The sequence below is a fragment of the Idiotropiscis lumnitzeri genome, chromosome 2, assembly GCF_059441095.1.
Source record: "Idiotropiscis lumnitzeri isolate Australia: NSW breed Sydney's pygmy pipehorse chromosome 2, RoL_Ilum_1.0, whole genome shotgun sequence".
NCBI classification, from domain to species: Eukaryota; Metazoa; Chordata; class Actinopteri; order Syngnathiformes; family Syngnathidae; genus Idiotropiscis; species Idiotropiscis lumnitzeri.
This window is the reverse complement of record NC_142392.1, coordinates 15,820,869-15,848,686: the sequence shown is the minus strand read 5'-3', so window position 1 is coordinate 15,848,686 and position 27,818 is coordinate 15,820,869. Positions and strand designations below refer to the sequence as shown.

The following is a 27,818-nucleotide window of genomic DNA, read 5'->3' as shown; positions in this document are numbered from 1 at the left end:
TCTGTAACCTTTTCCTCCTTAAAAAGTGTTTGTACACACTGTGCAAATTTCATAAAAAAAAAAAAAAAAAACTACACCCCCCCCCCCTTCATCTATTACATTCTAATTCCATTCACTCTGATTTGTGATGAAGGCACATGACAGAGGAATTGATCTTGATGGCGCCAAGGTATCGTTATCCATCACACGCTAGAAAAATAAAATCATTCGAGTTCCAGTTGTGTCGTTAAAAAAAAAAAAAAAAAAAAAAAAAAAAGGACGACACACACACAACTTTGGTTGCCTTTTCTCCTTGCGAAGCTCACTTTGGACAAAAGTATCTCAGAACGTCGCGACTTGCTGCATGTGTAAAAATGTAAACATTAGAAGTAACTGGTAAGCAGGTAGTCTAGAGAGGAACTGGCAATTATTTCACCACCAAGACAAAACATATAAACCGTCGACCCTTTTGGATGAAATACGCTCCAAAACAGGGGTGTCCAATCTGTGGCTCGGAGGCCATATGCGGCCAAGTTTGTTTTTAAGCGGCGTGGAAGAAAAAAATGGACACCCCTACTATGAAACAAATTTGCAGCAGATCTGATTCAGTAAGGATTAGTTTAAAAGGAGAAAAAAAAAACAAGTGCTGATTTTTTTTTTTCTTTTTCCTCCGAGCACCCCCCCCCCACCCATCACGTCTTCTGTCTTCTCCGACAGTTCATTTCGAAATAAGGGTCTTCACGCTTGCCTCTGTACTGAGGGATCTTCCTGCTGGTGCCGGGCTCGCTCTTCACTTTGACATCCGGGTTGGTCTTCTGAGGCGCCACGATGCGAGTCAGCTCGGGTTTGATGACGTTCGTGGAAGCGGAGGCTTTCCGTCCTGGCTTCTGTGTTGTGGCGGTTTCTTTCGGATTGGCTTTAGTGCTGGGGGGGAGGGCAGCGTTGCCCCCAGGGTGACGCCAAGGGGTAACAATCCCTCGTTGGAGGGGACCGGAATCCTTGGCCGGGGCTGGCCCCTTTGTTTTGGCTGTGGAGTCTTTAACGGGGATCAGGGAAGCAGGTTTTGGCACGGCTGGGGAGGCCGGGCGAGATTGCGTAATGGGTGTCGCCGCAGCGCGCGTCGCCACTCGGGCCCTCCTCGCCGTCTCTAGACGGAGGCGCGAGGCGGGGGAGCCGGGCCGGCGCTGCGCGAGGCGGGAGCGCTGGCTGGCTCCCGTCGGGGGTCGGGTTTCTTTCGTGGCGATGGCAGGGCGGGGCACGGGAGCAGCCGTGGGGCTGGAGGGTTTGGGGCATTTGGAAGAAGGCTCGGGGCAGACCGGACTCCTCGGCTGAGAGGCGGGGACCCGAACGGGGGGGCGAAGCCTCAGTTTGGACTCGGCGAACGGGTCTGATTGGGGCGACGCAGCTTTGCGCTGGACCGCCGCCGGACTGGGGGACTGTTTGGAGACGCCCACTGGTGTGCTGGGCAAAGATGAAGACGATGATGATGATGATGATGAGGAGGAGGAAGAGGTGGCTTTCGTGGCGACAGGCAGGGGCAGCTGGGTGGGCTTCCGGGGGGCAGGCGGCGTTATCTGGAGGTTCTTCTTTGGCGCCACGCCAACCCCTTTCCTGGCTAGAGTGGGCGTACACACGGGCGAGGCCGCGTAGGAACGACACGTCTGACCCGCGGCGGGCGGCGACGTCTTACACGCCGAGGACGACGACGAGGTGGAAGACGAGGAGGAGATGAGGTCGTCGACGGCCGCCAGGGGGTCCATCTCGGGAGGCGGCGCCGCGTTACCGTGATGGCCTCCCAAGCCGGGCGGGCCCTTCTGGAAGGCCAGGATCTTCTGCTCCAGGGTGGTGAACTGAAGCACGCGCAGCGGGTCATACTTGGTGAGAAAGCCGCGCAGCGTGTCCCAGCCGCCCCCGACGCGCACCATCACGTGTTTGCCGTGAAGCATCTGAGGACGACAAAACATTGACTTCGTCAACACATCGTCAAGGAATACCTTCAAGGTGTACTCGTTTAGCACGATTCTTGTTCTATAAATAATAATAAAAAGATAAATAAATCAAGATAACGTTCAAATTACAATAAATCAGAAAAGGCAATTGGCCATTTGGTTTTTGGCGGCGTTTGCAGAGATTTTATTTGTTCCGCCACATATTATACTTGCATTGCATTTTAATGGAAGAGGTTATTTAATATTTTAATTTTCTGGAAATTAACCAAGAGGATTTTATGTTTAATTATTTAAAGAAAAGGATGGTCTCGCAGCAAATAATTTAATTGACATGAATTTTATTAGATTTGCAGCGCTTACGCTACATCAAGTAACTGTCGTTGTTTTCACAAATATGGGAATTGTTAAAAATATCAATAAAATGCATAGGTTTATGTAAAACTATCAAAAATCTCAATTAGTTTTGAATCAATTTGTCACCACCATTTCAGAAAACTATAGTAGGTAATGTAGAGCGGACTGAAATGTTCAAACTGCACGTTACAACGTCTTAAACGTTTTTTTTTTTCCACCCCCAATCCAGTAATAATGAGTTTTATTGCACTTTTTAAAACGCTTCCAATTTCATTTGTTTTCAAACACATGTGTGCAATACATTCGGATTGATTTCCTTTTATTTTCCTGAATTTGAACCACAGCGTTCATGTTCAGACATTTTTTTTTTCCTGATTAAACCGGACACCTGTTCACGCAGTTGCAGATTTTTTATTTATTTTTTTTTTTTTTGCAGGCTAACCGCACGTGAGCGGCTAAAGAGGTAAAAGGCTAGCGCAAACCCTGCACGGCTCCACGTGATCCGATAAAGAGACGCTAAGAACATTTTCCATTTGTCTAGGTATTAATTACGAGTGCCTTCTTTGCAGAAATCGGTGGATGTCGTGTCTGGCATAGACGCAAACGCAACAAGCCGAAGTACGATATGCAGAATCGAAACTACGAGGGAGGCGATGGCCCGAGAGCCGTTCGGCCTAAAATCGCTAACAGGACCTTCCCGTGGAGGCAACCCCCAATGCAAGTGAAATATTTCGATCCTTGGAAAGACTACATGGGTCTGTCGGATATAATCCGAGGATTCGTGGATCGGAATACCGCTAGCCTGCCTAGCGGCGACGTGGCCGCCAAAGTTGCGCACTTTGATCGTGAAGTCACCAAGACTTGGGCTTCTCTGTTCGCAACATCATCCCCGAAACGAAGCGAGCCTGACACAACTCGTGATGGATATACAAGTGGACGATTTGGCGCCCGGTGGGCTCGTTCGACCGCTTCCGCTCGCCCGCCGATCAGAAATGGCTCGGAAGTTCGGACAAGCGCCCCGCAATATCGCTGGAGGTCGACGGCGCGTCCGCAGCAGCACCAGCAGCGGACACCCGAGCCGCCATCTCCCGCCGATGAGAACATGAGGTGCAATTTTTGCAGACGCAACGGGGAGATTCCATCGGTGTATTTTTCGCACTGGCTGATGAGTCCCACGGGCGAGGTTCTGTGTCCGTATCTGCGCCAGTACGTGTGTCCTCTGTGCGGTGCCACCGGGGACCGAGCCCACACCAAGCGCTATTGCCCAAAAGTTGACATCACTTACACGCCGGTGTTCGGCGACACTCCAGGTCCGCCCCAAAAAGCTCGTTTTTAAAAAATCGGAGTTGACTTGGAACGAGTTCAACGCGCGTGCGTGTGCTTTGGTTCTCATGTTGAACATGCGTGTGCGGGAATGTTAAGTTATTTTCTGCTGTTTTACCAGACAACGACTTTAAAGACGACTGCCAGATCATGATTGGAAACTTTTTTTTTTTTTTTTTTTTTTAAACATGGTCAGCTCTCTCATTTGCCCTTGAGTGTTATGTGGTGTGCAAATGCTTGTTGCAAGTTTATCATTTCCAGAATTATGCAGCGACCTTGGGGAAAAAAAAAAAATGTTAATGTTCCTCTGTTTGTGGAGATAAAGTGTTATGTATTTTTGTATACCCAAATTATAACTTTGTATTAAAAAAAAAATTTTTGAAAAAGCAATGGCTCTGAATGCAGAAAACGAGTTCTTTCGGGTTTCGGGTAATTATTCACGCAGGGAATATCAAATAACCTGACGGGAACAACGGGATCCTTCTCAATACACACTGCCCCCCTTTGAGAGTTTGGATTACCGATGTGGAATAGCCGATTAGCGGCATTCTGTATTGCGTCTGTGTGTGGAGGGCTCTCACCCGAATAAAGATGGTCTTGTCCCCAAGCCGGTAGCGACCCTCTGACAGGTACTCAATGGACACCCTGTTGGAGCAGTTGCAGCAAGGCGGGTCGTCCACGCCATGCTCCTGAAAAGGGACAATGGGGTACTGTGAGGAGGGGTTGCTTTTATGGAATTCACTACAATTAAAATAATAGTTCAAAGAAAACAGCGGATGGCTTTAAGGCAACTCGAGCACGATAATGCATGCGGATATCAGAACATCGTCTCCCAGCTGCACATTTGGAGCTAATTAGGTTTTTGAATTGATTCCACTTCATTAAGTGTAGCTATTCTTAGACTATGGTTGTGTTTGTCATAAATCAAGACAGGAAACTAAATCCATCTGACGCCACAAAAAAAAAAAAAAAAGAGTCAATTTCCGTGCGTTTCTTCAAACGCCACGTGCCGTAGCGAGTCACAGAACGCCCGTGGAAGCGTCACATGGTCAGCTACGATGCGTCAGGCACCCCCGCGGCGGGACAGTGAAGCAGCAGAGCCGGCCGGCCACCATCTTGGCGCAAGTGGGGCGCACGCGTGCCGCCAAAGTGACGCAGCTGCTTGACATCGCAGAGGTGGGGGCACGTGGATATTCCAAATGGATTAAGCGATCACGTGCGTAACAGACAGACAATGACAACAAAAGTTTCTGTTTTTAATCTATCAAATACCAAAAACTGTACTCTTTCAATAATCATATAAGCTATGTATAAATAATTTTTTTTTTTACATTTTGCAGCAAACTATTATCATTTTATTTAGTAGTATTAGTCGTAGTAGTAGTATTTGTTAGTGTGTGCATATGAACATTACGTCACTACGTTCTTAATTTAAATAAGATTTTCTCTCTTTTGTGACACTCTTTATAGTAGATTTAATTGCATTCAACAGTCGGATTTCCAGAGACCCGCCATGTTCACAAGTGTCAAGTATTTTTGATACACGAGCCAATATTTGATTTATTTAATTTGGTTTAAAACCATCCCACTGTAATGATTGAATCAGAGTTTTGCGACCCATTCTAATAAAAACAAATTAAAAAATAAAATAAAACAGTTGACGGCTGCTTATTGTTAGGATCCCATTGACGGCATTTCACGTCATTTCAAAAATATAGTTTATTTTTGCACTTTATGTCTTGCCTCACTAATTTCTCTTTGATGTTGAGGACTCACCCCTGACTGGTAGAGACCACCATGCTGGCAGCACACACTGAAAGTTTGGACGGCTGCAGGAGGCTCCTCGGTCAGGAGCAGCGTCTCCTCCAGCTCGATCTCCTTCTCCAGTTTCACCAGCACAGGGGGCTCCACGCCGTACCTGACAAGTGTTTGCAAGCACACTATTACTGTGGATGTTTCTCGCAATTTGTTATTCAAATTCTCCGAAGCCGTACTTGGACACGATGCGACCAATTTGCAGCAGACAGAGGCAGACCTGCCTGGGCTCCTTGTGTAGCACTGTACAACACACACAAAAAAAAAAAAGACACAAAAGTGAACATCCCAACTTTGCGAGTGAATAATGTGAGGCAGCAGCTGTCCCCTCAGCTCTTGTTTAGACAACATCCGGCGGACAGAGCGGGACGACAGAGGTGCAAGGCTTGAAAACGTGACATGGAAGTTAATGATTCCCCGAAGGGGGGGATGCCGGGTGAATCATGCAGAAGGGAACACACATTTGGAGCAGGGAGCTGAAATACACGGATATTAATAAAACAGCTCGCAGCCTCGCTTGCGTTGCTCGTGTGATTTGTTTTAGGGGACCTATCACGAGTAATGACGTCGTTGGCATTTAAAATAAATAAATAAAAGTACTCGGGGTGGATTGCGCTGTTGGACAGATCCTATTACATCATTAAGACGCGAGGATTAAAAGAACATGTTCTGCTAATCACTTCGACTGGAGCTTTTGCGGCATTAGGCATCCTTTAACAATTTTTAAATGCATTCTTGGAAAAATTTAAGATTACTTTTAATTAGCAAAAACAACACTAAGTTGCCAACTAAATTACATGAGACTGGAAGGTATAAAAAAAATTTCTTTAAAAAAAAACTGACTGAACACCGTTTGTGCAAATGCACGCGTTTTTTTTTTTTTTTTTTTTTTGGTAATTATTCCTAAAAAGAGCCCTTCATGTACGTTATTGGTGCCTTACGGTCCTCGCATTTTCCAGAGCTTCGTCGCCATCTTGTGGCATTTATAGGCAGGTTTGCAGACGCTTCACGGTATTATAAAGACATATTTATCGTTTGAGTCAGATAGTAATGAATTGTAAAATTAAGGAAATTAATCTATTATTGACAGCGTATAATGCTTGAGCGTTTGCGACTTTGTTCCTTGCTTAAAAAAAAAAAATTTAAATAAATAAACAGGCGACAATATTATTAAAACAAAAGGGGGGCATAAATAGGATTTGAAAACTAAATTCGTTGGTGAATAAGGCTCTTTGTTCTGAGTTGGCAAAGCCAAAGTCCAGTTCTATAACAGAAGGAAAATCTTTTTCATAATAAATCCAACGCGTTGGCTGTAGAATCAACGAGTTCAGGAGAGACGTTAAAAGTTGCGAGAGACGAGCCGCAACCTACCGAGCCCCTCGGACTCGAAGAGGTACGTCTCTTCCACGCCGATGTGCCGACACCAGGACAGGAAGTTGGCGGTGTTGTCGCGGGCGAAGAAGGAACCTGGTGATGCGTCACGCTTACAAGCAACCTTCCTTGTGGGAAAGAGCTGTGGGATTAAAAAAAAAAAAAATTAACGACTGAGTTTAGGCCGCTTGCTGCCAGATGATCAGCATTTTTAACCAAGTGCGAATTATTAACTTGGATCAGGGCTCACGTTGCATCTCATGGTTGTAAACGGGCATCAAGGCTTTTAGTTGAGGAGCTGTTTTTGTTCAGCGCTATTTTCGCCGCTGACTCACCTTGCCGAGTGCAGAGGGGCAACTCTGGGCGATCTTAGCCTGCAGGACGCCGATAAGCTGGCAGAGCTTCACGCCGTTGTTAAGCTCCTCCATGAAGAACTCGGCCCGCACCTCCGCTTCTGTTATATATTGAAGAAAAGAAGAAAAAACATTAAAAAGCATTAAAATGCTTCACGACTACTACTTTTTTCATTTTTTTTGGAACCAAACTCAACAAAACTGACTTGAACCTTAACCACAGGGAAAAAAAACCAAAACGCCGTCAATGGGACTAAATGAGTTAAGGCTCTTGGTCAAGTTTTAAAAGAAACACGATAATATGGGTTATTCCAGTCACGTTGCCGATAAATCATGTATACCGCGCTGTATACGTACCCGTACCCGTACTCGACCGTACCCGTACTCGACCATACACGTACCCGTACTCGAGCGTACACGTACTCGAGCGTACACGTACCCGTACTCGAGCGTACACGTACCCGTACTCGACCGTATACGTACCCGTACTCGACCGTATACGTACTCGACCGTATACGTACTCGACCGTATACGTACCCAGCATGCCAGTGAGCCAGATGGCGAGATCCTCCTGCATGGGCACCAGGGTGGCTTCATGCCGCACCGCCAGCCACTGGTCGTACTGGAAGACGTCGGCGAGGCCAGGGCCGTGCCGCTGCGCCAACGGGCTGCGGGGACTCCGTGGGCTCAGCACAGGGGCGTCGAACTTCTCACCAAACCATACCTGCCGGGAACGAGAGTGTCAGTTAGAAGAACAAAAAAATTGCATTAATGAGTCACTTTTAAAGCGAACGATTTTATCTTGAGTGTCATCTTCTCTTGTTTCTTGCCTGTGAAAAGCACTACGGATTTGTCTTGCGTATGAATAGTGCTACACAAATAAACCTGCCTCGCCTTACAATAAGGTGTTCTGTTTCCATCAAGGTCGATCAGACTACTGCTACTGGAGTCATCTGACAGACTGAAAGTCAATTGTTCCATTTCCCACTGAAGACGCGCCAAATACTAGTGGGGCGTTGAAGGGTTTTATTGTATTGTTTCTACCGCCACAGATCAGGTTGCTATTTGGTAGTCAGACTACTGTATAAGCAGTTTTACAAAAGACAGTTTTATCCCGATAGGGATGAAAAGAGGAAAATCCTTTATTTGGTGGTTTCGGTTTTTCCCACAACCCAGCAGTGACTCGACAGTGTTTTATGATTTGAACTGCTCCAATTCCCCTCCAGTGGGTGGGACTTTTGATGACCCCGTTTTATGGGGAGATGTCGCGCGGCGGGCGCCCACCACCTCTTAACACCTGACCCCTGGCACGTGGCCTTGTCATACATAATTACCAACAGCTTTAACCCGCTAGATCGAGGAATCCTGATCAAATTTTTTATTTTATTTTTTTTTTAATTTTATTTTTTTAATGGGTTTTTACAGTTGACCGTTTTTACTGGAATATATATTACAGTATATATACACACACACACACACACAGTACTACAAGTCCAATTTTAGAGTTTTGTCATTTCAGTAACGTTCTGCTACAACATTTTCCGCAACATTAAAGTCCACTGGAAGAAATGTAGCATATTTAAAAATAAAATGAGAAATGTCAGAAAATGTCTATAACGAAACTACAGTAATAGTCAATCCCACACAGCTGAATATATACGCACGCGAGTTCGGTAATGTACCATTTGTATGCATTGCTGCTCCATGTTTGAAGGTTTATAATGCGCATAACATCTGTGCTCATTTTCTTCAGCCCGGCTATGGTGATGGTGTTAGCATTAAGACAGCCGCGTGCGTTGGATGAAATGAAGCTTTGAATTTGAGTTCACTGCCGCCACACTGCTCAACTCACAACAAGCAGCAGTTTGTTTAAAAGTCTTCAACAAACAGGCTTCAAGCTGGGGTTTTTTTTGTCAGTCCTAGTTTACTGTTAAATAAAATATGAGAGAATTTGACTCAATTTGTTTAAAGCGAGCACATAGCTTGGCCTTAATAAAGTCCCGTTAGCTTAATGCTAACAAACAATGAATAACACAAACAAGCTAATAAATAGCATTGACGGCTTAAAGACGTCAGATTTTTTTTTCCCCCTCGGCTGGTTGTAAACGAGTTAAGCAAACCACAAACAGAGGAACAAGACTGAAAATATAACAATGCTCACAGGCATATATTCTTTATCCTTTGCGAAAAATGACTAATATCGCAAGGGAAGTTGGATACCACTTTTTTTTTTTCCAGACCAATCCAGTACTCTGAGATAAAGGCTACCCATACCTGGACGACTTTTAATATAGTGAATAAAATTTTATTCAACACAATGACAGAAAATTGCCAAGAAAGACATTTTTTTCGGATGCAACTACTGTCATGGAGGATTTAATGTCATATTCCATTTGTTTGTTTTGTCTTAAAGGGGGAGTCAACCCTCCCAAAAATTGCTTTTGATAAAATGTTCTATGCACTTTGACAAGTCAGGGGGGCGCCATTTTGTCACTTTCTCCAAAGGAAAACGACATCACGGTGTCTCAGGGCTCACTTAACGACGAATCACGGCTCACCTGTATTCTGAATTTATTTTAGCATAGATGGCATGCCTAGAACAAATACTTGTTCAAATATTTGGGGGTTTACTTCCCCTTTTAGTATAGGTGGCTGCTATCGGTATCCTCCACGACAACACGATACTTTAAAATAAGGGAAGTATCTGGTTCGCAGGTTCAAGTCTCAATTGCGAAATTGACTTTGTGTTTTTTTTCTATGTATGAATTACACGGCCCTCAGTTGGCCAGGAAGGAGCAGCACTATGGTCAATGAAATGAAGCAAATATCGCAATATCATAGATTTGATTTCACCTGTGGCGGGGAGGCGGGTGGCCCGTATCTCCAAGAGGAAACTCAAGAAAGAGCGGGGCGCGCTTTGCACTTGACTGCCTAAATGGGCGTCAAGCGAAGTGCTCGTAGCGCCCGCGGCGAGCCACTGATCCCGGCTCCTCACGCTCACGTCCTCTCATATCCATCTCCTCCGTCGCAAGCCTTGCCTGCTTCCACTCTCCAAATACAAAAACCCTGCCCTTCAATACATTCCTTCTTTGTTTACAAGCTCCAGCAGCAGGAGTGCGATCGAGAAATCGCAAGCAGATGTCCATTAAGATGACTCATCCGGACAGATGTTACGCAATTTATTGCAAGACGACCCCACCCCTCCGTGCTTGAGGCTATAATCTCGATGTCCATTACATGTCACACAGCGCTATTAGGCCCTTCCTTCCTCTGTGGTGAGTTATTGTGCTGAGAACAAGGTAGAGTCTTGTCCGGGCCTTGAAATATTTTAGTTCGTTGTGCCGACAAACAGGAAACCTCGTGGGCGAAGGAACAGAGAGTCAGTTCTGGCTGCAGACTGTATTTTGAAGAAATGGTCAGCAAGCGGCATACTTTTGGCCTCATTCCTCAGCCTCACGATAACAAATTGTATTGGATGTTCAATATTAATGTCACCACTCAGTCTTGTTAAGGCAGTTTTGTTAGAAATATCGCAACTCCAGGATAAAATAATGATCCTTGTGTTCCGGGATGAATTCTGAATTTTTTTACTTTTTTTTTTAAATGAATCATTAAACAAATGCACTTTTGCCATGCAACGCTGTTTAGATGACAGTTTGTTTATCTAAAATTTTTATTTTATAAAAACAGGAAAAACACAATAGAATTAATTCAGATTAACGACACAAAACAATTACAGCTAAAGAGATTAAATGTCAGATACTATAAATTAAATAATACAAATTATAAAACTCAATACTGCATTCCCAAAAATAATTAGTGGAGGTAAACATTAAATCCAATTTAAATCAGACGTGTCACAATTTAAAGGGGTAGTCAACCCAAATAAATTCTTTGCAATAAAATGTTCTATTTGCTTTCAATAGTCAAAATACGACACTGATTAATATTGTCTTAGCAGAATATGAGTTAAACAGTCAAATGCGCCCATTTTTTGCTATTTCAGGGGGCGGCCATTTTGTCACTTCTGTCGACTGAAAATGACATCACAATTGCCTAGTGCACAGGTAACGACCAACCACGGCTCACCTGTTTTCTGAAGCTTAGTCATGATTGGTCGTTATCTGAGCCTTGAGCAACTGTGATGTCATTTTCAGTCGATAGAAGTGACAAAATGGCCGCCCCAAGATAGCTAAAAACGGGCGGATTCTGCTGCTTAACTCATATTCCGCATACGCAATATTCATCAGAATGGCGTGTTTAGACTAGTGGGCTTGCATGGAACATATTTTTGTTCGGAACATTTTTGGGTTGACTTCCCCTTTAATTAAATTATTATCCTGAAGGTTGTTTTTCCAAATTTTAAAGCAAAAGTTTTCCCATGGATTTTACCATGAAGTAAATCCAAAGTTATTTATACAATTAGTCAAATTCATTCCACTGCGGGCAACTTGACTAATTTAATCTAATGAATCTGTTGTCTACTTTTATTAGGTGAATAAATAAATAAAAAAATAAAATAAAATTTAAAAAAAAGTCCCTGGAGGCAACATGTGACCAGAGAGTTCGGCTCACAGCTGGAGTGAACGCCTCCGAAATGACCTTTGCACCCAAGTGCAGCACATGTAGATAACGATGCACAAACACACTCACACACACACCTGATGTTGTAAGTGAAAACGTGACCTTGTATCAAAAGAGCTGAATCGACCCAGCTGGACAAACGCACGTTACATAACAAAACTCAGCTGGGTGGGGCGGCGTGCTGCAAGTTTGCCGCGACATATGTGTTCCCTGACAGCCGGCTAATTAGAAACCAAGGCAGTATCATGTAACATTTACAACAAAAATAAACACACCCAAAAAAAAATAAAAATAAAGTGCATGTCAGCCAATGTACTGATTTAATTCGTCAACACAAATCTCCACTGCAAGCAGATTACTGTTCTCAGATTAGCCAGTTGACCATTTTCTTAAAGCGCCTTTTTTCCCCCCATCGGGCCCGGAGGAATGTCGGCTGGTAATCCGGCGACTAAATGCAACCTTACAGCGGAGAATTAAATCAGCGTGTGCCTGTGCATTACATTTTACCCTTATCGAGTTTAGCCGATGCTCTTAACTTGAGCCACTTATATCGAGGGGCCACAAGTCTCGTGGAATTGTAATAAGGTCAAAGGTAAAGGCAACATTTAGACCCTAGAAAATCCGATATCAGTAACCAAGTATTTGATCAGCACTGTCGCAGTCATGTGACAATGCTTTTGTGGTACAACAACAACAAAAAAAAAAAGATCAAGATAAATAATTTTTCACAATTGAAGTCACCTAGAACCGGTACGATTTTTTTTAAACTTTGACAGTGGAAGTTGCCATCAATTGCTTTTGCATAAGACAATCAACTTCAGCTGTGTTAGTAGGCCTTTCCTGACTTTTTCCTCGCAAAAAGATTTTTGTTAATAATGACTTGCCAATTCGAACAGTTCATAATTCTTTCCATTTTGTCGAAGGCTTCAGTTCCCTCTGAAGAACAAAACCAAGAATTGTGTTGCCACTCTCATGCTTCATTGGAGGTATGGTGTTACTTTTGAGAGGTGTTGCAGAATTATAGCCAACTATCTTAAAGGGGAAGTCAACCCCAAAAATTATTACCAGCAATTCAATGTTCTCTGTGCCATCACTCTGAACATGGCTTTCTGATTTATATTGTGTTCGTGGATCATGACACCAAATCCACCCGTTTTTACCCATGTCAGGGGGCGGCCATTTTGTCACTTCTGTCGACTTAAAATGACATTTTCAAATCAATCACGGCTGACCCGTTTTCTGAAGCTGAGGCATGATTGGTTGTTATCTGAGCGCTGAGCAATTGTGATGTCATCTTCGGTAGACAGAAAAGACAAAATGGCCGCCTACTGAGATGGCTAAAAACGGGTGGATTTTACTGCTTAACTCATCCAAACACAATATTAATCAAAAAGTCATGTTTCGACTAGTGGGACAGCATTCTTGTAAAGAAAATTTTGGGATCGACATTCCTTGGACACGCGCCAGTCCCCCCCCCCCCACCCCCACGTGTTGGGAAGATTTTGTTATGAGGCATGTAATACAGACAAATAGAACGAATTCTTCAACTGCAACAATTTGAGCCATGTCAAAGGCTTGAAAACTGATTTTCTAAGATTTTTTTTTGCGGTTATCATCTTTCAAAAAAAAAAAAAAAATTTAAAAAAACTTTAAAAAAAATAATATATATATATAATAATATATATATATATTATATTATTTTTATTTTTTTTTTTTTAAAGTTTTTTTTTATTTTATTTTTTTTTCCCTGAAAAACAGAAAACAGCCAAAATGTATCAGACAAATACCGACAGGAGTTTATTTAAGCAATCTTGTTTTTCCAGGTTCCTTCACGCTTCTTCACACATTACATCATAAATTCCCTGGAGACCTTTGAGATGTCCCTTCGATTTAAAACCCTCATCAATCTATTGTCGAGCGCTTTAAACTATTCTTTGGTCCTTTCTATTACATAACTCAGCCAGCGGACTCACGTGAAAAATCAACTCACCTCGCAGATGCTCGATTTTAATGACGCGTTCGGAGACATGCACATATGCTACCCGTGCTCCCGCGAGCGAATCCTTTTTCAACGTGAGCGAACGGTTTACTGAACGCACTCGCTGTGCAACGTGCATGACGCAACCAGAACCTCAGTGGCTGAGTCATGACAGTCGATTAGAAATCCATATCGCCACAGGGCCTCTTGGATAACAGCGAATAAATAAATGTATTATTATTTTAGTTAATGCTGTGAAAACCACAAAAAAAAAAAAAAAAAAAAAAGACAATTTTACAGATTCTATGTTGCCAAATCATAATTTCTCACTCTGGGTGTTTAATCTGTCCCAATCCAAAACACAGGGATGCACATGTTGCATACCACGAAGAGGAATTCAAAAATGTAATTTGAGACTTTTGTTGTTTCGGATCGTCACGTGGTTGACTTTAGTTGCTGGGAGGGGAAGGGAAAGGAAAAAAAAAAAAAATTACATTCCAGCCACCCCTCCCAAAAAAAAAAAAAATGTAAAAGACACTCTTCGGGGTCCCGAGAGTGGAACGCCAGACACGCATAACGAGAACAAGACTGCGTGCTGTGACACAGGTGGGCTTGCATCAGTTGCTGGGTGAGAGACAGATGTCTGCGTTTTTTTTTTTTTGTTGTTTTTTTTAACTGCAATCAAAATAACACATAGTGTGCAGCTAACGTAATCAAAACAAAAACTTGGCCAAGCTGGGTGGTGCTCAAAAGAAGCAGAAATACTTAAAAATAAATAACATTAATTCATTCATAAACTTACCTGGATGCCAGTCTGGACAGCCATGACTGCGATTGCAGATGATTCACTTCTTCATTCTGCGGAAATATGCCATGAAAAAAAAAAGAGAGAGCGAGAGAGAGAGATTTAATCACATGCAAGCAACATATGAATTAAATTTTTAAAAAAAATAAACAAAACGTCACATCATTGATTTTTATTAGACATCAGAGCTGTCAAAGCCATAGACCGCCTTTGCCGATTAATTGGGCTTCACGTTATAATCATAAAAATTCTAATCATGGTGACGTCACTGTTGGATGAGGCGATGTTTCCGCTATATCCGCCGCACACACGAATCCTCACTCTCAGTCACGGGTGGGCAAAGTTTTTGATTGGCGGGCTACAATGGGTTCTAAAATTTGACAGAGGGGCCGGACCAGGAGCAGATGGATGGAGTGTTTTGGTCACCTCACCTCATCGTAGAAAACAAAAAAAAAAAAAAAAATGTATTTAATTTTAAATGAAAGTGAAGAAAAACATTACAATAATATATATGTCTGGAAAAAAAAAACACAGTATTTAGAAAATAGAAAATTAACAAGGTTTATTCATTTAATTTTTTTCAAGTTTGGCGAGCCGGATTCAAACGTTTAACGGGCCGCATGGGGCCCCCGGGCCGTAGTTTGCCCACACCTTTGGAATTTTATTTATTTTTTTTTTTTTGCCTTTCAGTATCGGCAGCCTCCACGAGCACCCGATACCTTAAAACAAAAGGTCGTATTAGCCCGATACCCGGTGTCTATACTCACTCATTCCTAGCATTATGTCTACTTACGTTGTACAAAAGTTACAACTGTAACTACAAATACATGATTGCAGAAACTCGGTGCATCTGAATTCCAATTTCTGATTGGCAAAATTAATTCAAAATAAAAACAGCCTAAAGGTTAAACAGCATACACCTTTTCTAAAACGTTATCCCTGCCTCCCAAAGACGTATTTATACGTCTTATCCTTTTTTGCGTCATAGTGCTGTGTTTTTATAGCATTAGAACACAATATGCTGTTGGCCTGGCAAAATCAGTCAAAATCCAGAAAGACGCTGGGATTGAGGGGTTTTCTCAAAAGAAAATGGATGGGATTAAATGAGTTAACAAAAGGTCCACTGTAGTTGGCCACCATGGCTTCCTGGGCTCGATTTACGACTAGCCTTGAGTTGCTTCTTCAACAAATATCTTTTTGTCACTTTGCAAAACTAGAAATTGGCTCAAGGAGAAATTCCATCAGTCACTCAGGCCATTTTGATGCCTTGGGGGGGGGGTCTTCTGATTGCAGATGACAGGCATGCCACACAGCTTTTGCACACCACATTTAGCAAGTGCATCTGCGCTTATTAATTGCTGACAGAAATGAACCAAAGCCATTATAAGGGGTCTTTAAGCGGCACTTAATTTCTACTGACTGAAAGTGACTCCCACCAGGAAGTGACGCGGTCAGCCCGAGTGCTCCTCTTTTGCCCTTTCCCACACAGGATGTGAAGGATTACCCTCAACTCAAATGTCCCTGCGGGTGTTTGCATGTGTGAGAGCGTGTTTGTCAAAAGGGGGGGGGGGGGGTGGATGGGAATGGGGGTGGAAAGCAATCACAGCATGAAGATCCTAATAACATTGATAATTTGGTCAACACAGCTGAGGCAACAGTCGTGCCCTCCCTCCCTCCTCCACCTCACACGTCAGCATCCCTCCACTCCAAATATCACCTCGTCTAACCTACAATCAAACAACGCTGACAATGCCGCCATACAGAAACATCTCCAAAAGCTCACTAGTTCCTCACACGCCTCCCTCGCGGCGCCGCATCCGGTCATCCCACAGCAGCCCAGAGATGCGGTAAGCAAAAAAAATCTCAAGCTCACTCACCTCACTGGAAAACAAATGTCAAAGGGCCATGTGACGGAACCGAGCTGCGCGACTCCTTTCCCCTCTCAGCGAAGATGCGTTTGTGCCGCGCTGTCCGGCCAGAGTGGCGACACACGAGTAAGCGGCGAGGGAGAGCCGAGGGATGACAGGCAGGGAGGGGGGGGAGTTATGGATGGAGAGGAGCAGGAGGAGGTGCAAAAGGAGGGCCCTGACTAATGAAGTGGCGATTCTTGGCTAAAGCAGGACTACCCCTTCAACTCCCCCGCCACAATCCTGTCACGGCGGGAACCTCACAAAGCTTCCATTGTTTCCTTTGCATTCCCGCCCCCCGTGCAACACACACTACTACACCTTCCCATCTCAACGCAGGAACTCCCCAAGCGGGCTGTCATAGGATGGAATGAGAGTGGAAGCAGGGGGGGGGGGGGGGGGGGGGACGGTGGGGGCTACCTCTACATCCTTTACGAGCCCTCCCCCTAATTCCAGTCACCAATTTCTGGCGAAAGCAAGAGTTTACCTAACTTTTTAAAATTTAAGTCCCAACTGACCTGACAACAGTTTAAATCCTGTCCGCAACTATAGGAATAAAATAGACGATGAGTATTGTATAATTTCAGAAAAAAAAAAAAAGTTTAATTCATTGAAGATTTTTTTAATCAGTAATCACTCGATTAATTGTAATATAATATAATATTCTGCCAAATATAGCAAGCGGGCTACAAAAAAAAAAAAATCCATACGGGTCTGGCCTTTTAACAAAAGATTGGAGTTTGGAAAAAAAAACTGTCAAAAATGTGATTAAAGGGGAAGTCAACCCAAAAAAATATTTCTTGCAATGATATGTTCCGTGTGCCTTCACGAGGCGTTCTGATGTATATTGCGCTTGCGGAATATGAGTTAAGCAGCAAATGCCATCTGTTTTTAGCTATGTCAGCGGGCGGCTTTCTGTCAACTGATGACATCACAGTTGCCCAGGGCTCGGGTAACCACCAATCACGGCTCACAGGTTTTCCGAAGCGGAGACATAATTGATTGTTAGCTGAAGCCTTAGCAACTTTGATGTCATTTTCAGTCAACAGAAGCAACAAAATGGCCGCCCCTGAGATGGCTGAAAAGGGGTGGATTTTGTTGCTGAACTCATATTTCACAAACACATTATTAATAATAATGCCACGTTTCAACTAGGACGGCTTGCATAGAACATTCTTGTAAAGATTTTTTGAAGGTTGACTACGCCTTTAATGTAACACTGTTCTTGTGTTAACGCTCAATTTGTGAGGGATTGTGGAAAAAAAATTGTCGTAGGGTCAATAAAGTTCACACAGAAGACAGAACAGACTTTCAACACGATTCAAGCATTGTGCAGCCAAAGAGGGCATGAACGTTGACCTTTAGGATTTGAGAGCGAAGGAACAATCCACTTGTTATTAACATGCAGGCATTTGGTGAGAGGCCCTCAAAACAACATGACAAGTGTTGCTCGCCACTCCAGCTGTTTTCAACTGGATCCGCAACAGAGCTGGGCGTGCGTGATTTGCTGCACGCACAGATGTCACGAAGACAAAACTTGTGTTGTGGGAGCAGTGAACTTGGGCGCGGCCCTTTGGAAAAGACGAGGGTCAACTCAAACCTTCCACGCAAATTCTATGATGGTTGCTAGGAGGAAAAAATATCAAACAATAGTGGCCCTCTTCCCTCATTAGTTAACAAGATCATCCAACACTTCCTTGCCTCTTTAAACAAACAAGATTTTTCTCCCCTTAACAAGAATCCATATTCAAATATCCATATGGATAATTTTATCAAATATATAAATTAGATGAGAATAAATAATGTGATGGAAAATAATACGAAATTGGATAAATAAAACACATTACGTCGCTGTTCTGCAAGGGATTAACGGAGTAAATGACGCACAGAAAACCAGGATACAAATATCGGATTTCGGTTGACCAACCTGCACTTCTTGTTATAATGGAAATGACGGCTTTGTTTCAGGTCAAATCCCCTTGAGAAAGACTGATATTTGAGAGTCCTGGCTCAAAGAACTCTGCACCGTTTTAAACAGTCAGATGCACTTTCCAGATGGGTTATTTGTTGGTGGAAAATAGATTTTGGGTATAGCAAAGTGAACTTTATATGCTATGATTTTGTTGAGGATTTGACCTCTAAACTGGTTATTTGGATGTATTGACCACTACAGGAGCAAAGAGGCTTCAGTAGAATTCAACATCACTGCATACTATACTATACACATACATACATACATACATACATACATACATATATATAGAGAGAGAAAGAGGGGAAAAAGAGAGAAAAAAAGAGAGAGAGAGAAAAAAAGAGAGAGAGAGAAAAAAAAAGAGAGAGAGAAAGAGAACAAAAAAAAGAGAGAGAGAGAGAGAGAGAGAGAAAGAGAACAAAAAAAGAGAGAGAGAGAGAGAGAGAGAACAAAAAAAAAGAGAGAGAGAGAGAGAGAGAAAAAAAAGAGAGAGAGAGAGAGAGAGAAAAAAAAGAGAGAGAGAGAGAGAAAGAGAGAAAAAAAAGAGAGAGAGAGAGAGAAAGAGAGAAAAAAAAGAGAGAGAGAGAGAGAAAGAGAGAAAAAAAGAGAGAGAGAGAGAGAGAAAAAAAAGAGAGAGAGAGAGAGAAAGAGAGAAAAAAAGAGAGAGAGAGAGAGAAAGAGAGAAAAAAGAGAGAGAGAGAGAGAGAAAAAAAGAGAGAGAGAGAGAGAAAGAGAGAAAAAAAGAGAGAGAGAGAGAGAGAAAAAAAAGAGAGAGAGAGAGAGAGAAAAAAGAGAGAGAGAGAGAGAGAGAAAAAAAGAGAGAGAGGGAGAGAGAGAGAGAGAAAGAGAACAAAAAAAAGAGAGAGAGAGAGAGAGAGAAAGAGAACAAAAAAAGAGAGAGAGAGAGAGAGAGAGAGAAAGAGAACAAAAAAAGAGAGAGAGAGAGAGAGAAAGAGAACAAAAAAAAGAGAGAGAGAGAGAGAGAGAAAGAGAACAAAAAAAGAGAGAGAGAGAGAAAGAGAACAAAAAAAAGAGAGAGAGAGAGAAAGAGAACAAAAAAAAGAGAGAGAGAGAACAAAAAAGAGAGAGAGAGAGAGAACAAAAAAAAGAGAGAGAGAGAGAGAAAGAGAAAAAAAAAGAAAGAGAAAGACAAAGAGAAAGACAAAGAGAGAGAGACAGAGAGACAGAAAGAGAGAGATACTGCACGGATTTTGTTTACTTTTTCTTGATCTCTGCGGCCCTGTATCCCGGTACCGGTCCAAAGGCCACAATGGGGATCACTCAACTACCGATTAATCGGATACAAAATATTTGACATTATTATACAACAATACGACTTTATTTGTAAAGTGCTTTTTATAGCGGTAAACGGAGCAAAAGTCAAAGTAAAAAGGAAAGCGCAATTATTGGCACAGGTTAGCAATTAGCTGGCCAAGGGTTAACCAGGCGTCCATTGTGCAAACAACTTCACGCATGCGCTTGATCCGCGTTTCTTTTGTTCATCAAGACTGAAAGTGAACCGAAAATATCCCGGCGAAGCTCCAAGGTGTGGCCCTTTTGCTAATCTAACAATTTGAGTTCTACAATTAATTATTTGGTTGTTTGTCAAACCACTTGATTTGATTTGCTCCCTATTTCACTTTGCATTGATTTTTTCTGTGTCTAAATGCTCAGTTTGATAGACTCGGCGAAAAGAAAAGGAGCTCATTAGAGAGTCCTTAGAGCCTGAAATAAACAAGGATGTTGTGAATGTGTGTGAGAAGGGGTTGGTTAGACATCTGTCCGTACGCCTCCCACGCAGGTCGCCTCCCCTTCTCTAGTCGCAGTCACTAATCAGTTAAGAGGATCAACGCTATTCCAGACAGCAGAACGCATCCACCTCCACGACGCTGCGTCATCAGAACACACACTCAGCACGTGGCGCGCGCACGCAGCCGGGATGCGCCCGTGCGACTAAATTAATACAAAAACCAGAACACATTATGTAAGGAGTTAAAAGTAGAACATTCCGGACGAGTGTCCTTTTGATTTTACACTACTCTGCACCGGGAATGCCGGGAGGGGGGTTAGTGGGGGGGGGGCAACAAACATGAGTAACAAATAACTAAGAGTTGGCCCACGTGCAGTTTTGAGACAACTTTGAGCATTTTTTTTTGGGGGGGGGGTATATTTCGGACACTCTCGGGAAAATGTCATATTCCATCATTTAACTCTGAACAAATGTTAAACTAACAGCATTTTTCCCCAAACCTTATATAATTATGAGTCACTTTTAAACAAATCCAAAAAGGCAGGTTTGCGTGACCCATTCAGCTCCGAGCACACTACGACCTTCCCACTGTGTGTTTTTGCCGTCATATTTTGCAACCCAATTAAGGTTTGTGGTGTTAAAAAAAAATAAATAAATAAAAATAAAAAAGCCTCAGCTAGATAACGTTATCAAACTATAAGGATGGGTAACATTTGAAAAGGTTGGAGGTGGCCAGAACCAGAACTAAATGAGCTTTCTGCGCCCCCCCTCCCCCTGCGGTCCAAAGAGGTTCTGACGGACACGACTTTCCCCGAGAGAATTCCAACTCCCCCTCTATTAAAGTCCTTCCTGCTGAGCCCTTTGTGTCTGGACTTAATTATCCCGTCAGGAGTGTTTCATTTACAACCAAGCTTTCCTTCTCAATACAGATGGGGCCCGGAGGAGGATGAAAAAGTAAATATGGACAAGGTGCAGTCAAAGAAATTCACAGACGTGCATAAACCGTTTCCAAGGTAAACTCTTTAGGAAGGATCACACATTTCTTGGCCTCCGTTCTTTTGTCCTTGTCGGAGGACTTTTCCCTTAGAGGTGAAACAGTGGAGGTAAATCTCATCTTAAAGGCTCGAAGGAGTGGGGGTCACCTTGCCAATCCCATTTTGATTTGTTGACGCTAATCCACGGCTCACAAACACGCCATCGGGGTCCGCTTCAGGATTTTTAAGAGCATCCGTGCTGAGTCGGGATCAGCGTCCATTGTTTTGGTTGGTTCAGAAGACGTACCAAAGTACAACCACAACTGATTCCGGGTCGGTTGAAGGAGGTGGCGTCAGTTTTGTGGTGTAAGCGTATTTACACAAAATCATCTTTGGTCAGCTTTGATTTAAATAATAATAATAATAATAATAATATTGCCTTTATTAGTCCCACAATGGGGAAATTCGAGATTCGAAACCAGGCCTCCTGGGGAGACTGGGTCCTGAACGCGGCGCCTTAGACCACTCGGCCATCCTGGCTCAGTTCAAATGGAACCTACACTCAAAAAAAGCAACGTGGCTGTCTGTTATAACAACAAAAGTGTCACATGTAGATTCTATTTCATTTATTCATGTTTAGCGGTTAAACATTTTCTAATCATGTAGTTTCAACATAACAGGCAAAAATCCTTAAAACTGCCATGATTGCTTTCTGTCAACGCAACCTAATGGGTTTAGATAGGACTCACATATGCAATACCTCTCCAGTGCACAATGTGGCAGTAACGAGCAAGAGACCCTTTTCATCAGATAAGAATTCGCGCCATTGTGTGAAGAAGACCGACGACAGAAAGTGCTGACGTGTCACTCACGTCAATTGAATCCGCTTGCATCAATCAAGAATTAAACCATCCTATGGGAAGAAACATCGAAATCAGTAAGTTCATTTTCACCTTTTTTTTTTTTCCCTCTCTGTGGTGTTTATTTTTATTTTGGAAAAATTATTTCAGATTTATGTCCACTATTTTAGCATAGTGTGTTGTTGCCTAAAGTTTAGCTAAAAGGCAACAACACAAGACGTCACCTGTCAAACATGGCGCGTAAAATAGACCGGTGGAAGTAATTTTATTGTTACTAAAGGTACATTAATAATTTAACAACAATTTGTTGTTGACATGCCTGTAAAAATAACTTGCGAATTACATGTTAGGTTAAAAACGACTGAAGCTAACGTGGTCATGTACAGTTTAAGTGCACAAAAGGAGTTGATCATTTTTGTCTTAACAACTCAGCACGAGTGCATGATAGGCAAGTAGTAGTTTATAGACATATTTAATATTATTTGACCGAGTGGGAAATAATTCACTTCTTTGTTAACTAGCCTGCCAAAAGTATAGCTCAGTGTTCATGTTTGGATTATGATCATTTACATTAAACCTTCAGGCCGAATGTAAAATGTGCTACAGATGAGCATGTTGGTAGAATAACTGGTGTTTCAAGATTTGATTTGGTGAAAGATTACAATTTAAATGAGATTTAAAATGTTTATTAATGGTTGAACTTGCTTTTGTGCTAAGGTAACCGCGGAATTCACGAGGATCACAGCAGTTAGTTTGGTCTGGACTGGACTGGATGGTTGCTCGCAAGACTTGATAAGGATGCTTGGCAAAAAAAGGTGGCGCTCAAGGAAGAAAGATTAAGAGCATGATGGTTCCCATATCCCAGGTATGGTAATGGAAATAGCCTGTCAAACCTCGACATCTTTGGGGAAAAAAAAAGAACATTTTAAGACAACTTCAAGGACAAAATATTTGATAAATGAAAAATGTAATGAAAGTTACAGATTTACGCAATTCGATAATTTAGAAATGGATTTAGAAAGTAAAAAAGTTTGAGACAGTGAAGTGACTTATCAATATTTACGCATGTGTTGCGATAGCTTCACTTATGATTTAAAATGGGTTTTTTTGGGTGCATTTGTTGTGGCAAACTGACTGGCACTGCTCAGACCAACGTCACTGATGTCAGAAGAAAGTGCGCCCTCAAAGCCCAGTGTGTGTACCTCAATGACGAGAAAAAGAATACATGGTATGGAACTACATTTTTATCTTACACGGGAAATATAGTGCTGGATTTTGAAATGTCAATGAAAATCTGTCACAGTGGTCTTGTTCATATATCATTTAGGGGATTCATAGATCATGAATGTTTTTTTCTTACAGGATGCAGATGTTGAAAGAAATGAAGGAGACGGTGTTTGGAATTTATGTCATTCGAAAAGAGGGTGCCGAGCCAGTGGATATATGCAGGCTCAATATGCACATAAAGTTTTACATAGTAGTAGTAATTTTTTTGGATCACTGAGAACCTTTTTTTTGGAGAAATGTTCAGTTAAAATGATCAAAAGGACTTCAGACTAAAATGTTCTAAAATGGGTGAATTTTTGGGTCATTTTTGTTGATTGCAGAAGTTTTATTCATTGAAAATGTAAATGTATATTTGATGTAAACTGATATTTAGCACACAAAAAAAGCACTCATTTTAATGGAGTCGAGAGGTGTTTTATTGTTTGCCTTTTCTGTGGATTACAGGACTATTGAAAATCCAGTCAGTTTTGTGGTCTTTTATGAACTTCACACCAACAACTATGTTGACATGTAAAAAGTGCTCAACGTATACATTCATCAACAATGTCTTATTTTTTTATTAGTATTTTAGATTGCATTTGTATAAACAGTAAGTTATGCCTGAAAGTATTTTTGTTGACTTGTTTCGTGAAATCAGCATTAAACAAACCGTGTTATTTTACCATTTAAAACATACCGATATTCTTATTACAGAAGTTAACCTGACCAAAGGGAAAAAAAAAAACTTTCTTTATAGGTTAACACAACCTGAACAAATTAAGTTGGAATCAATCATAGAAAATAAGTACCGACATCAATACTTGATTAGTTGGTTCGACATAATTCTATTTTGCAAAATGAAAACATTTTATTTTGGTGGAAATTCTTTCCATAATTTTATTACGTTAACCCAACAAATGATTTTTTTGGAGTGTATAAGTTCAAACACAATGAACTGCTTCAAAAAAAAATAAATAAATAAAAAAAAAAGTTGCAGGGCTCTTGAACAATTATTTGAACTGGTTGTACTGGTACGAGCAACTTTTTTTTCTTTGATGCGCCAGCACGAAAGTTCGGTGAACCCCAAATGCACCACTGCATTGTATTCATAAAGCAGTTTTGTAGGTTGACATTTTTTTTTTCTTACCAAAATTGTTTCCCCTTGTCTTTCTCTGCAATATTGACTGGAAAATATTAAGCCAAATTAAATATACTCAATTTAAGATGGGCTGTCAGAGTGGTCCCCAACCAACGGGCCGCGGCCTGGTACTGGTCCAATTTGGAGAGAGTCTCTTACAAATACAAATGCATCTTTATTCTTAAGAATATTGAATATTGGCATTAAAATGTAGAACAATTAATAAAATATCTTAGGTAAATTAAAAATAACTAACTCAGGCTCCGTTCACAAAAAAAGCACTTTAGAGAAATATTAAACATTTGGTCGCTAATATTTCCTGTCGCACCCTTACAAAGGCTGCTCACACCAGAGCAACTAGAAATTAGTGCGACTGTGCCTTAAGCCCTGAAATCGGTTAAATGATGGAACGTATGTATTTTGGAATAAATTAATTAATGAAATTAAAACAAAATTAAATAAAAATAAAAGAAAATTTAATAAAAATAAATATGATTAAATAAAAATAATAAAATAAAAATAAATTAAAAATACTATTTAATTACATTAAAAATAAAATTTAAATAAAAAAAAAAAAAAAAAGATTCAGGTAACAAGCAAGTCCTACCTTAATATTTGTCCTAACTGTTCTGGAATGCTTTTTAAATGTCACTTGGTTGAGTCAGTCAACACATTGATAAGAGCGCCATCCTTCAAACTTCGAGCAAGCCTGTCTGGCAAGGGCGCCCAGTCTGAGCCGTTACTGATGACCTTCTTCCCAAACACACAAAAGGCCAACTAATGGCCATTACGTCATCGCTTCAGTTGCTCCGCAGACTCTCGGTAAATCAATTTGATCAAGTCGACCTCACAAGACAATCTAAACGGCCCTAATGGATGATCATGAGGTTGCTACAGTGATAGAAATACGAGTACAGTGGGAGTCATTTATGTCACCAAGGTAAAATGTACAGTAATGTACTGTTTGAGCTCATTATTGGACTCCAAGGTAACAGTTCACGGGGCTCGAAAATGCATAGACGTATCCAAGATACGAAAATCAAGTGACATGCCATTCTAAACCTATATATTCCGGGACTTGCAAAATCCGTGGGCATGCCGCATTTATTCCAGCCCAGTGTGGGTAAGCCTCTATGGCCCCTCTTCAGAGAAGGTCAGACCAGGCAAAGAGCCAGAAAAGGGCCAAGGGTGAGCATGCGAAGCCTCATTAGCCACCTTTTCTCTTTGTGACAAAATACCCATGGTGGGAAGAAGGGTAGAATTTCAACCAGGGCATCTTTGACCTTAATCAGCCAACCAAATGGTGAATGACATTTTGAGACTCTAACTCACTTTGCTATTGTGAAATGACACATTGACGTCAAGCGGATTATCAATAATGTGTTAAAGAGAAAAATGTAACAAGAAGGTATAATATCAAATTGAGAGACGGGCACAAGTATTGATTAATTGTTTCAATTGAGTGAAATTGATTAATCACGTTTCAAAGCGCTTGAGTCCAAATGGTGTGTAATGACTGGCTGCAACCAGCAGAGGCGCTGTTGATTCATTCGCAGCTAGAGAAGAACAAGAGGAAACCTATCGCTAAAACTATTTTTTTAATGAACTTAGTTTTTAATCATGCAAAATCATTTAGAAAATAAAACATTAATTAAACACGCGTTTATGCATATTTCACGCGTTTAATATATTTTTTATTTAATTAATATCGACTAATAATCAATCGATCGGTCATTCCGATTCCAAGCCCAAATAGTTTGGAAAAATTCATGGATGAATCATTCTGTTAATGAGAAGACGAATAGACACAAAAAAATAGGACGATGATGAAAACGGTAACAGGAAGTTAGACAGACACACGACGTTAATCAGTAGTCGAAACGGGGATTATGATCGCAATTTGGGCTGAAGTTGAAAAACCAACAGACTCCAAAAGGATGTATATGTGAGCAAAATAGAAGAGGTTTGGGACATGCGCAAACATGAAAAAAAAAAAACTTATTTTCATTTCGGGTGGCGAAAGCAAAGCATCAAATCAGCGATGACCTCACTTAACCTTACATAAATGAACGCACATGACTATTAGATAACGACTCCAAACAGCTCAGTCGAACAGCATGACCAACCCCATATAACTACTCTAGTTGCACCCACATCTCTTGTTTAGCTTTAAAAATGGAACCACACAGACAGAACAACAACCCCCAACATGCACATAATGAATGAGGGGTAATCTGCGATTTCATTATCATCTCCATTGTGTCGCACTCCATATGTGCCACCACGTGGACTTTCCCCTCATTAAGCTTGCTTTTGTCTCATCTGTAGTCGGTGCGTCTCTCAAGATCTTTGGTTGGCCCAAAATCCGAGGCGCAATGCCAAAGATCAAGCGGATGGTGGCGATAAAGGCAGGCAAGAATGATGAAGGCTACTTTCACACTATGAATTATAAAAAAAATATCAAAAAAAGTGACTATTATTAATGATGCAGTGGCAAATACACAGCTCATGCAATGAAACTCATCATGCAGTTGTAATAATTATGACACTTGTTGCAAAGCAGTCTGGCAACTTCAGTGCCTTCTTGGCCTGCCAGCTTGTTTGACAGGCCTACCGGTGTTTAATACCACAAATATCTGCTCCATATGCCAAAAGTTGCACTTTAACCTGTTGAATTGACCAGCTTCGGCGGAATAAATGGAGGAAACGTGTCATTGCATTGTGTCAAACTGAAATTAAAATAAATTGCTGAGGAAAAGTCACATAGTCACATGTGACCAAGGCAAACTGCAAAGGGCGTATACTGGTGAGTGCATTTCCAACTATTCACATCAATATGACCAAATAGTTCCACGAGAAGTCGTTCGGTCCAAATTTAGCAGCATTAGTATCTGTTACTAATACTTTTAGTCTGCCCCATCGCAAACATACACATGATCTTATCAGCAAGTGCAGCATCCCACGTTAAATTAACTACACTTGATCCTCTTAACTATTTATTACCACCTGCAAATCAAGGTTCAAAACGTGTCTGTGTGCGTGTGCGTGTGTCACATTCAAACTGTAGTTTAACAACACAAGTATTCTAAAAGTAAAAAAAAAAAACAGGATCGGTACTGTAAATTTGGTTGCCACACCAACCAAAGTAGGGAAATTTAAAGAGCTTTTTTTTTTACACGGCAAAATAATGTATAGCAGATAAAACACATGGAAAACGGCGTGGCCACATTCTCCGCGAGGCATTTTCAGTGGAGAAAGTCTCGGTTTAGAGAAGAAACTTCAACTTTCAAAACGTTTGGCGTAAAAAAAAAAAAAAAACAACATTTCGGACTTACCAGTCGTACTGTAGCGTTAGGAGATTTTCTGAGAATTCTGTCGATTCGCATCAAATCGGGTGGCTTTGCCTTGAGGAAAACTTGGACCTTAGCAAGCGAATCATT

At 41.6% G+C, this 27,818-nt stretch overlaps 1 protein-coding gene and 1 long non-coding RNA gene across 4 annotated transcripts; one reads left to right on the top strand and one right to left on the bottom strand.

Annotated features, from left to right (window-relative positions):
- Positions 1–527: 527 nt before the first annotated feature.
- On the bottom strand, positions 528–27,818 carry gas2l3 (growth arrest-specific 2 like 3). Of its 3 annotated transcripts, none has more exons than XM_088288749.1 (9): positions 27,714–27,818; positions 14,509–14,564; positions 7,682–7,868; positions 7,127–7,245; positions 6,792–6,933; positions 5,600–5,663; positions 5,382–5,523; positions 4,187–4,294; positions 528–1,925 (listed from the first exon to the last, which is right to left on the bottom strand). In XM_088288749.1, exons 2-9 carry the CDS (start codon positions 14,530–14,532, stop codon positions 672–674), a joined length of 2,040 nt encoding a protein of 679 aa, XP_088144875.1. In that variant the 5' UTR covers positions 14,533–14,564; positions 27,714–27,818; the 3' UTR covers positions 528–671. The 3 variants fall into 3 exon arrangements, with proteins under 3 accessions (XP_088144875.1, XP_088144873.1, XP_088144876.1); XM_088288747.1 differs by lacking the exon at positions 27,714–27,818 and adding an exon at positions 16,389–16,727; XM_088288750.1 differs by lacking the exons at positions 14,509–14,564; positions 27,714–27,818 and adding an exon at positions 9,998–10,366.
- On the top strand, positions 21,904–23,721 carry LOC148341788 (uncharacterized). Its single transcript, XR_015842192.1, has 4 exons — positions 21,904–22,051; positions 22,692–22,839; positions 23,123–23,202; positions 23,337–23,721. It is a non-coding gene; the product is annotated as an uncharacterized LOC148341788 (long non-coding RNA).

Excerpts from the sequence above, each read along its gene's own strand:
- gas2l3 (XM_088288749.1), bottom strand. The coding sequence starts at position 14,532 with ATGGCTGTCCAGACTGGCATCCAG. Across the intron at positions 7,246-7,681 it reads CTGGCTCACTGGCATGCTGG|AAGCGGAGGTGCGGGCCGAG; the intron begins GTACGTATACGG and ends AATATATAACAG. Across the intron at positions 4,295-5,381 it reads GTGGTCTCTACCAGTCAGGG|GAGCATGGCGTGGACGACCC; the intron begins GTGAGTCCTCAA and ends GTCCCTTTTCAG.